The sequence below is a fragment of the Acyrthosiphon pisum genome, chromosome X (genome assembly GCF_005508785.2).
Source record: "Acyrthosiphon pisum isolate AL4f chromosome X, pea_aphid_22Mar2018_4r6ur, whole genome shotgun sequence".
NCBI lineage: Eukaryota > Metazoa > Arthropoda > Insecta > Hemiptera > Aphididae > Acyrthosiphon > Acyrthosiphon pisum.
This window is the reverse complement of record NC_042493.1, coordinates 85,626,464-85,638,581: the sequence shown is the minus strand read 5'-3', so window position 1 is coordinate 85,638,581 and position 12,118 is coordinate 85,626,464. Positions and strand designations below refer to the sequence as shown.

General features: G+C 32.0%; 2 protein-coding genes across 2 annotated transcripts; one reads left to right on the top strand and one right to left on the bottom strand.

Moving 5' to 3' along the window:
* Positions 1-445: 445 nt before the first annotated feature.
* On the top strand, positions 446-2,469 carry LOC100162147 (glucosamine-6-phosphate N-acetyltransferase-like). Its single transcript, NM_001162048.2, is given in 5 exon segments — positions 446-830; positions 906-968; positions 1,053-1,183; positions 1,254-1,315; positions 1,983-2,469. Coding segments are annotated over 5 exon segments (564 nt in total). The 5' UTR covers positions 446-685; the 3' UTR covers positions 2,146-2,469.
* A 49-nt stretch (positions 2,470-2,518) lies between these two features.
* On the bottom strand, positions 2,519-11,142 carry LOC100163533 (hybrid signal transduction histidine kinase A). The gene is made up of 10 exons (XM_001943821.4): positions 10,693-11,142; positions 10,398-10,548; positions 5,985-6,205; positions 5,496-5,904; positions 4,941-5,163; positions 4,664-4,756; positions 3,440-3,790; positions 3,236-3,375; positions 3,059-3,160; positions 2,519-2,998 (listed from the first exon to the last, which is right to left on the bottom strand). The coding sequence occupies exons 3-10, from the start codon at positions 6,149-6,151 to the stop codon at positions 2,867-2,869; spliced, it is 1,617 nt and encodes a 538-aa protein (XP_001943856.2). The 5' UTR covers positions 6,152-6,205; positions 10,398-10,548; positions 10,693-11,142; the 3' UTR covers positions 2,519-2,866.
* Positions 11,143-12,118: the final 976 nt, after the last annotated feature.

Here is a 12,118-nt window from a genome sequence, read left to right as displayed (position 1 = left end):
ATGAAATCATAATCCAAAATAATCGTCGCCGCGACTCCGCGAGGCCTTGAGCCGCAGCCGTCGTTGTCGTACAAGCGCGCGCGCACGCACGCACCGACGGGCGACGACGACGACATATCACCGAGAATCGCGGGCTAGACGTCGGACGTACGCGTTTCCGAACCACCTCGCCACACCCGCACCGCCCACCAATTGGTTCGTATGAAGGCGCACGCTGCAGCCTGCTGCTGTAGACCTGCACAGTTGTAATATAGAACATTTTTATTATTATTATTATTGATTATTATTATTATCATTATGTTCTACAATATTATGCTCGTGATAACTGATAACCTGTTAGCGGTGAAAGTGAAATACGGCCGCCAAGACTCGAAATATAGTAATAACAAAACATACCGATATGAGGCCGCGTATCGAGGAATGCGCGATTTCCCGTCCAAGCAGTAGTGCCGGTAGTGGTGGCGTGGAGGTAAAACAGCCGTCTCTCCCGCACGTTTTGCCGTCGACTGTCCCTCGTCATCGATCTTCGTCAACGCCGCGCCGGGACGAACGATCGTTGCCGCTGCTCACGTCTAAACGCAATACGTTTTCGTTTTGCGCCAAACACGTGTAGTCGAGGCCGCCGTTTCGCCCTTCTTTACGGACTTTCGGCTGTAGTTCTATTGCTCGTATCGTGCCGACGACGATGGCCGTAGACTACCTGTTCGATCCGCGAACGCTGGCAGCCGCCACCGCCGCCGACGACACGGCTCGACCCGACCAACTGTCGGTTGACGACGGTAACTGCAAATACCGATTGAGGCCCCTGTGCTTGACGGACTTCGAACGTGGTACGCAACGAGTGTTTTCTGGTCGGGCGCGTTCTTCTCTTAAGCATACTTAATTGTTATTTTATTCTGTCGCAGGATACGTGGACTTGTTGTCTCAACTGACCGTGACGGGAAGCGTCACTCAGCAGATGTATTCGAGTCAGTGGGATTGTTAATTATTATTTCTTTATATGTACCTAGTGTCTTTTCCACCGCTTTCAACACATGTCATCATTTTTTTAGACACTTTTGAAGTGATGAAGAACAACAGCGGTACATATTACATAATCGTTGTCGAGGATACTGAGGAAAACTGCATAGTGGCGTCCGGTTCCCTGACTATTGAAAAAAAATTCATACACCTCTGTGGACAAGTTAGACATAATTGCAGTCTTTTACACATACCTACGAGATATGTTATTAATCTATGCATTTAAATTGCAGCGCGGTAGAATTGAAGACATTGTTGTCAACTCTAACTGCAGAGGACAACGATTTGGAAAAATGTAAGTAATTTTAATGATTTCTTCGTCTGATAAATATCTGAAACAACAAGAACTTTTGTACGCATTGAAATGAAACTAGAAATGTTGGGTATGATCAATAGATTAATTATATTTAAACAGAGTTGTTAGATTGGATCTTGAAAAAGCCTGACATACCTATTCAATATTCTTACTTAAGACATTTGAAAAATAAAAAATATAAAACATACTTCCACTTATGATTTCAGGATTTTACTATACTCAAACACCAATCCCACTGTCACATACCTATACATGTAGTACCTAGATATCATATTTTTCAACTTGCCATCCAATTGTTTATATTAATGTCAGCTTTAAAAATTGACTTGTGTATATATTATACACCAGGACAGAACATAACTGTTTTACACATATCAAATGATCGGTGGCACAATTTTCTTCTCTTTGTATAGGTTGTATAATATAGATAAATAAATTGTAGAGTAGTGTGGCTGAATTTACCGAACATTAACAAATCGTTGTTGTTTGGTGGGAGATGTGCGGATTTGGACAAGTTAATGTTCTCTCCTGGAGCATAGTTTAGCAAATAATAAAATTATTTCACATCAGTGTTAGTCTTTATAATATAATATATCATGTCAAAACTTTTAAACACTAATTACTAACTTTTATCAAATGCCTACAGTGTTGTTCAACGTCTGATTGCTCTGTCACGTGTCCTAAATTGTTACAAGATTTCATTGGAGTGTAAAGATAGTAATGTTAATTGGTATAGCTCAATGGGTTTTGTGAAAGAACCGGGAAACTCAAATTACATGCAGATTAAGTTTGAGAAACCATCGCATTAAACTTTGTTATTTATCAAAAACAGTAATGTTTACTATTAATATACGATGTTAATTTTTGAAAAATACAATTTATATAATGTTTTATATTTGAAAAGCAAGAATTTACAATTGATTTATTTGAAAGATCTTGCATAATTTGTTTTATTGTATTTTGTTATACCTAACTCCAATATCCAATATACAATGTAAATTACTATAATATGTATTGCGTTGTATGTGTAATGTATTTTTTTTTTAATTCCAATGTTTAATTTGATTTTAAATTTCTTTTTTTACCCTGAATTTCTGTATTTTTTGTTTTAATTGAGTAAAATTTGATTGGTGACAAGAATGTATTGAATGATATTCCAAGTACTAAAAAAAATATAAGTAGTATGTAACCAAATTAAACAATCAGTTTATTAAATAATTTAATCAGTTATACAATTAAAATATTTAAACTATATCAAGAATTATTTAAAAATCATTTTTATACATACAAATATCAATATTATAATTGAATACCCCCGCGTATATAAAACAACTTAAAAAGTATGTGTAAATTTACAAAGTACAAAAAAATATATATATAATTATAATAATAATGTATAACAACACCACAGTATTTTTCATACTCAGTGTTTAAGAAATTATTAAGACTAAGCAATACATTAAAGTACATTAAATTCCATTTAATCTATGTACTCTCGTCAACTATCAACATTTATTAATGATACAAATGTTATTCGTGTCTAGACATTGGCGTTTGCGGTGGTTGTTGTTGATATCTAGGCATATCGGCAGTTGAAACAACAGTGGCAGGTGGTTTATTTGAATACCCTGTGACTGAACTTGTCGGAACAGTATATGAGGCCTGTTATTAAAAAAATAGATAGTATAACTTGTAAATAATAAAATATATTGATTAACTCACGTGTTGTTGAGACGACTGAATAATTGCTGGAGAGAGTTGGGAAGCTGGAGATGCAGCTGTGGGGTGTCGCATAGGATAACCAATATTGTGCGGTTTTTGATTCTGCTCAACAAACAGTATTAAGAATCAGAATACTTGCATGTCTATTTCTCAATGAACTAATTTATAACTACATACCATCTGATGTGGTTGTGACGTAACTGTTGTAGTATTTGACAAATGAATATTTCTATTGCCTTGCTGTTGATAAAAATTAGATGGCGGAGGAGGTACTAACTTATCATCCGGGTAGACACCATGAGGTGGTTTAGGGTGATCTGATGAAAACAAAACAACCATTAGAACACTTTTTTACTTAAATTTATATTCACAAAAACATACATGTGTGATTACTAGTTTGGTTTCGAATGCCTGGGCTCATGTACATAGGTGGATGGGAGTGTGCATGGTGATGAGGTTGGTGGTGTTGATGAGAAGACAGAGGCTTTGGTATTTGCTGAGCTCCATGATCACCAGCTGTACTCACACTTAAATTAACACTATTAGATGATTCTGTTCGTGGCGGTGGCGGAGGTGGTGGCGGTGGTGGCCCAGAATAACTATATACTGTATTTACAGAGGATAATGATGGGGCTGAAGATAAAATGCCATTATTGACACAGTAATTAACTGCAGAAGTAGAATTAGGTTGGTAGAATGATCCATAGTTGCTGACATTAGGCTGTGAGTTTTCTAAAAACAAAAATTTGTTTGTAAGTGCCTTACCTTTTTTTTAAATATAGTAAAAATATAAATGGAATTAACATAGGTACATTCAAATTTTAACTCTAACATTACTAAAATGTAATTGTGTCATAAAAAAAAACCCATACCATCTTACTCAAAATGTTTCCCCTACAAGGAAAATCTATGATTCATAAAATAATATGTTATTGTTAAGAGGATGTTAGTTCACCATTTGTTTTCCCTCTCTGGCTAATGCGCAACATAGACAAAACACATTTACTCTGAATCATTTTTTCTATGTTTTTAAGTAATCTTAGAGTAAAATGATCAATTACAAAAAATATAGAGAAAAATATTTTAGGGGAATGACATGAATATTATATTTTATTGTTATTTGACTTTCAAAATAAATTTTTTTGTAAATTTAAATGATTTTAAAATTGTTCTGAGACAATATTTAGACAAATAGATGTCATACCTTCAAAAAAATAATCTCAACCGTTTTTGCAATGATTTTATTCTAAGATTACTTAAAATCATAAAAAAAATGATTCTGCGGAAGTCCATTTTGTGTATGTTGCACTTAGACCAGAGAGAGAAAATAAAATAGTGTGCTGACATCCTCTTTATAAATAACCATGACAACAAAAACCTTAAAAAAAATCAGTCAGAAACTAAAAATGTGTACCCAGCCCAAAAACAAGCTTAAAAAAATATATTGAATAGTCATAATTGATATTAAATTGAATATAAAACACACCTTAACTAAATAAATATTACCATTGAGTACTCAATGATAATATTACTTAAAGCAAAAATTGTATCAACTAAAATAAGAAACCTAAAATATGGAAATAAATATATGTCATATTTTCTTACTGTTACTATTGTTGCAGTTGTTGTTTATCCAAACATTTCTATTAAATGACTGTGTAGTATCTTCTCTATTTCCACGTCTATTTGAATTTTCAACTAAATTAAAAATATACAAAAAAAAATTAAGCTTGGAGTATGACAATTTTTTTTTGATTTTCTTTCAATAATGAAGAATATAGAACTACTATTTCATCATATAGAAAAACTTTGTAGTATCCCAAAGAAAAACCTATATATTATATATTTGTACAAAAATGTCTCTCTTGTCCTAAAAACTTACTAGGATAATTGCTATTGGTTCCAGTAGCTAATGACTGATTTATGCTATTTACTACAGGAGCTGGAGCAGTAGAATTTAAATTATTAGTAGTGCTACCACCACTATTCATTGGCTTATATGGAGGGAAAGGTACAACAATTTGTGGCTGTTGATAGTTTTGCTGCTGTATATTTTGGGGTTGGGGAGATGGCGTTCTACCCATTTTGTTACTGGTTCCAACATTCTAAATAAATAAAAAAATATAAATTAAAATTAAAACGACATGAAGTATAAACGACAAAGGTTTCATATTAATAGTGAAATATTAGAGAGGAAGTTAGTATGTAGGTAGTTTTCAAAATTTATTTTGTAGTGATTTGAGTTAATATCAGCCATAAAGTAAGTAGAGTGAATAGAGAGGAAAAATAGTTTGGAAATATAATATTATGTAATACAATCAATAACACAATGCTTGAATTGTGTGCCAAGAAGTCTGTTAGTGATTATAATGTAATAGTTTAGAAAGAAACTTACATTGTAAACATATTTAAATGAAATTTAATTTTTTTAATTTACCGGCGCTAATAAATGAGTGGTACTACTGCTATACAGCGTCGGAAATTTTGTAAAAGTCATTGTGCTAGATAAAGAAGCTGGTAATGACATAGTAGAACGAGTCACATTATTGTTCTGATTGTTTGCAGCATTAATTGTGGCTGGCGAACAAACCAATAATGTTTGGTTACTACCTCCAGTGTTACTGGTACTGGAATTGTGCATCATCAAAGACTGTTGTGCCAATGGACTTAATCCGCTACCTGCAGCAGGAGATCCTGCACTAGACTGTGCATTTACTGCTGTAGTTTGTTGTCTATATAAATGTTGTTGTTGTTGTTGTTGTTGAAGTAAAGGGGTTGACCGATGATTTGTAACTACAGCATTATTGATATTGTTAGTGACTACTGTCTTATTGTTTATAGGTTCACTGAAAAATACAAATAAAAATAGATATATATCAGTAAAAACCAATAAAATTAAAAATTACGCATTTCATAGTATTAATACCAATTAGAATCAGTTTTAGGCACTACTAAAGAAGTTGCCATACTATCATCAGTAGCTTGTGACTGATTCAATAGTGCACGTTTTTCTTCTTCAAGTTCATCACGTTTGTCTCGTAGTTGAGATAAACGGCCATTGATCTGTGCTAATGACAATTTGTTTTCTTGCATTTTTTGATATTCTACACATTTTTTTTTTTCTTAGCACCTCAGCATCAACTTCAGCTATTAATTAAAATATATTTTAAATACTGATTGAAAAAATATATGTACACGGCATATTAATTTGTTATATGTAATTTTTGTAATACTATGTTGAGTTTAGTATTTTTAATACACATATTTCATTTTTATCATACACAATTTAAGGTAGGGCAAGTGTTGGTAAAATACGAGGTAAAATATAATATATATATTTTTTTTTATTATTAAAAAACAAGAATATACAATCCTATATACCTATACAATCTGCAATAAATTTATACAATAGGTAATATGGGGGGGGGGGGGTCTAATGACCCTACTTCATATTCATTAGTTAAATTAATAATATAATCCAACGAACTTGTTGTTTTGCATACTGCTTATGTGTACTTATTATATTCATATACCATAACTATTCAAAATTATTATAATATTTTTAAATATACATATTAAATAGGTAGGACCTTAAAATCAATCCATAAAAATGGATATTTTTTTCCATTATTAAGCAGCAAAAGTACTAACTTTTTTTTTTTTTTTTGGGGGGGGGGGGGTTGAAACAATGTAACATATATCCAAATAGAGCTATTTTAAACTATTTATAATGCCCCCCTAAAAATTAAAAACAAGGTCATAACTCATAAGTAACATAATATTAGTTGTCACAATAGCAACTGTGTTCATTATACTATCATCCTACTACACGACACTGTATGAACCCACTACATGACAGCAATGAAAAATTAAATCTAACAACGTAAATATGTTTATGCAAAATTTGAATTATTCTTAGATCTAAATATAGGTAACAATAAAATAATGTGATAATATCCGTGGATTTTAACAAACTTTTTCAACATTTGAATTTGTTTGAAACTGGATTGATGGAGCATACAATATTTGCAGAAAAAAATTGACAGTTTTAAATGGCTAAAACAAGCCCAAAAGAGTCGAAATATTTTGAAAATAATGTCTAGAAAATACAAACATAAAATATTTGGTGAACAAAATCAAGTCTCTACTCTATTCAATTAACTACAGTAATTCAAAAAAAAAAAAATGTAAATAAACTCTTTGTATTTTACTTAAATAATAATTATAGGTATCTATTCATTTATTTTTATTGAAAACATTTAGCGAGTAATAACATTTAAATATCGATATAGGTACATATAAATACTCATATAAATTCTAAATTAGACTACATTATTAGTATAATAGGTACTATCCAATATTATTTTGAGCAAAACCTTTGATACCCATATTTTTACTATAGAATTTAGATAAAGGATGTCAGTGCAGTACATTGGCGCAAATCCCATAGGCTCTAAGGGTGCACAGCACCCGGAATTTTAATGCTAGTACCCCGAATCTCGTGTTATCTTTAATAATAATTAAATTCTTGGACATGTTGACTACTAGGGACTTATCAATTATACACAAAGAAAGAGATATGGGTAGTTAGTACTTAATAAGTGTCCACTGTCTGTAATTACATATTTCTAGTAAAATTATTGTGAAACTTCCATATAAAGAACTTACAATTAACAAAATGTTCTGTTTGACTAAATATTGTTGAGAACCAAATCAAATTAGAACCAACTTTTTATTTACATCAACATTTAATTTTATGAAATTCTCCATAATACTATTTTTTTTTTATTTGTTATCCATGAGGGACCACAAGACTTGTAATATACGAGTTTCACTATACAGGGTACATACTATTTAAATTAAAAAAAATTATTTGTTATAATTATTATAATTAATTATAATAAATAATTTTTGTTTTTTTTGTTGTTATTCAAAAGATATTACCAGCAGACCACTTCCACTAAGAAACATTATTCAAATAATATAATATGATATATCTCGTGATATATCATTGAATTCAAATTTAACACATTTAACGACGAGGTACACTTGACACATATTGTATAAATACAGTACTATACAGCAGAACTAGATCCAAAGATGTTTTTTTTTGTGTCCAAATCAGTAAAATATAATATGGTATTATACCTAGAGTGAAATATAACATAAAATTGCTTCTAGAGTGCTAACCTATTTTATTATATTTTTATTAAATTAATATGTATTTTGTTGTAACTTGTTACAGTTTATTATATAAAAACCATAAGTTTTCTTATATTATAAAGGCATAAATGGTATCACACCTATAGGCAGACTTGGGTAAAATACTTTTAAAAAGTATTTCAAATATATATTCTGAATACTAAAAAAAATAGTATTCAGAATATGTATTCGAATACTTAATGATAATAATATTCCAAAGTATTTGGAATACTTCACAAAAAGTATTCCAAATATTTTTCGAATACTTTTTTTTAGTAAATTTAGATTTCAATAGCAAAAATATTACTTTTTCAATTCTTTGTTTATAAATGAACATTATTATAATCTTGATAATAAACACCTATCTGGCTATCTATAATCTATTAGTTATAAAATATTATATTAAAATTAATATTGGATGTTAAAAAAGTATTCCGAATACTGTATTCGGAATACTACCCAAGTCTGCCTATAGGTTAGGATATGTATGTAAACATTTATTATTTAATGCCAATATGAAATAATTATAGGAACTAAAATATCCGAGAGTAGGGAGTTATTATATACCTAGGTACCTATTTTAAACATTATATTCTCTAGAACATCAAATTTCTTTATCAAACAAAAGTACAAAACAAATAAAAATTGTTTTAAGAGGTAGGTACATTTGATTACATTTAAAAGCACTGATTGGGGGGGGGGGGGTAGGGGGATCTGGTAGGTACAGAATTATAGTTATGTGTTTCACAGCCTAAGTTTAAGTGAGTGTGTAATTTATATGAATTAAATGTTTATAGATATCACAGTCTACATATAATGTACAATTTACATTACCCGAGACATTACCTATGTAATAATCTTTATAGGTATGTGAAATAAACCTAATGAGATTACTTCTTAGAATCTTATGAATTTCTTTTTCAACACCTTATTTTGTAACAAGAATATTAGTGGGTACAGATTTAATCACCAATGATTATTTATATTGTCTTGTTAAAAAGTAAATTTAATAAATTATAAAATAATCATAATACAAATCAACAAAAGATGATGAGAAACAACATTTAGATACATATTCAAAATAATATAATATTCAAGAAATGAAAGATAAGCTGAAAATTTAGTAAAATTAGAGAGCAACACTATAAATAAATGTAATATAATTTAATAATATTAAAATTTGTCTACACAACATTTTAAGTAAACAGATGAAACTGGTCAACATAGGTAGTTACAGTTAAGTATCATATTTTTTAATAGGCTAAATTTATTATAAAAATATAAATACTTCTATTATTCATAAGTTCACTTTATCAAAATAATGTATTAAAAAAATATGTATCATAATAATTGCCATACAACCGAGCATACATTTACCTATCTAAAGGTTGTAGCACTATATTTTTTAATTGCTCTTCATGAACTCCTGCCCTTTAATTACTTTTTTAATCTCATCGATGGAGTTTGCATTTGTATATGGTTAATTGGTCTTATATACAGATAAGTTCCGACGTATCAATAATTTTTAGTACTCAAATACTGCAGAGTATTTTTACAGAATTCAATACTCTTTAGAAAATTAATACCTAATTCATTAAAGGGAATTAAATTATTTAATGACCCAGTTAAATATTTGGATTATATTAAGAGTGCCTACCTACCTATTGACAAAAACATAAAGTAATAAATACTAAACCACATATCTATAAATGATCCATTTCGAGCAAAAACTAGAAGTTTAAGATATAAATACAAGTACTTTTTTTTGATAATTTAATAGGTAGGTACCTAGAATTATTAAATTAAAAAAAATAATCAATTTTTCAGTCCATAACTAGATTGGGGGGACGTAATGCTAACGCAATCCCCCTTCCGGTTCTCGATACCATTAGAACAAATTAACTGACACCCTTAAAAAATCACTTGGAATGTTTAGGATAAATTCGAGGATAAATTTGAATTTATTATTTCACATTTGCTTTCATTTATAAACTCAGCCCTATAACATCGCGACACTTGATTGCACGGTTTGCATGCGACTACCGTAAGACACCTAATCAACAATATTAATTGTGCCCTACCTACCGAGCGAGATGCAAAATAATAATCTAATGTTGCTGACGACAGAGAAACGTACCTTGTTTGTTCTTCTCGCGGCGAGATAAAATGTGCGTCCGCAATGATTTCCAAATATTTTTATCTTGAACCTTGCTGTTGTGTTTGTTCGACATGTTGCCGGCGACTTCTTCTTCGATCAACATGATTGCGTTGTTGATATATGTCATGCTCTGAAAGATTATTATTCGTCATTCGTCAACCAGTCATTAAGCTCGTAGATAAAGCACGAACGCGTTGGCGATTAGGACCGGGATAGTGGGATAATCCCAGTGCCCACTACCCGACGGTCTGACGGCGCAAGCAAACACACTCACATGCAAACACACACCAACGGTGTCCGACGCGCCACGCTCGTCTCGTTTTTGGCCCGGCGACGATCAACGCGTTCGGGCTTGGGCCATTTTAGTCGGCCGTTCTTTGGCGGGCGGGCGGTCGCGCGTCCGCCGGCGCGGACACGACTGCGGCGTTACGCTTAGATCTTCAACATCAACGACAACAACGGCAACGACAAAGGCTACGACGACGACGACGACAACAACAACAACAATAATAATAATAATAATAATAATAATAATATTTAGAAAAATTATTCGAGTTTACAATCGATTATGGAAGTATGAACACACACGCGCGCGCGCGCGCACACACACACACACGCACATTTTATAATATTATAATATACGTGTATATATATTTATACATATACATATATAATCCACGTACACGTACAACGTTACGAAATCACATAGTTTTGTGTATGTGCGTATATATATATATATATATATATGTGTGTGTGTGTGTGTGTGTGTACTGTGTTTATCACATCGTTACGATTAATCGTTGTTATGAACCGAAATGGTCATGATTTGGTGGTGGAGGTCGGGCGGCACGCTAGTCGTGGTCGGTGTGGAGTTCGTTGATTCCCTTGTTGGCGTGTAGCTCCGACCATGGAAGAATAAACAATATTTACGGCGGTGTAATCGGCCTCGTCAAACGTTTACCCGCGACAGCCGACGACTCAACTTACAAGTTACAACTACTGCGGGCTATGGCTATGAGATCGTAACGACAGATTTCTCTTTTTCATTACCCGCCGACGACCTCGATCTCGGGCGATCGAACTTGCTTAGAGATAATGATAATAATAATAATAATAATAATAGTAATAATAATAATAATAATAATAATAATGCTATGACGTATCCTGTCTACAATCGAATGGGATTCCGAAATCATTAAGATAATATGAATGGACCACTGTTGTGCACTTGTGCGTATGAGTGTGTGTGTGAGTGTGAACGTGTGTCTATTGTGTCTATTGTGTAATGTGTATTGTGGATTTGTATAATTGTGTGACGTGTGCGAAAGAAAGTAAAATAATAAGCCCAATCACAGACGACACGGACTAAGATATAAGCGAAGATGATAAGCGCTTTACAGTGTTGCCACACGCACGGTCGTTACCATCACTTTAATTTTGAACAATGATTGATATTAATAATTGATAGGCCGGGCCGAATATTGTGATTAGTCAATAGAGAAATGCAGGAGCAGAATGTCTGCCGCTATCCGGATGGATATGGAAAATTCAAGACAGTAAAACCATAGGCTTCTAAATTCTATTTACTACCTATTTTCTAATTTCCTATACTGTATTCATAGACCTACGTCTACGTGTATGTAATATGCATCCTAGCATACAAATCTGTATTATAGGACTTTGTTTGTAACAAAATTACA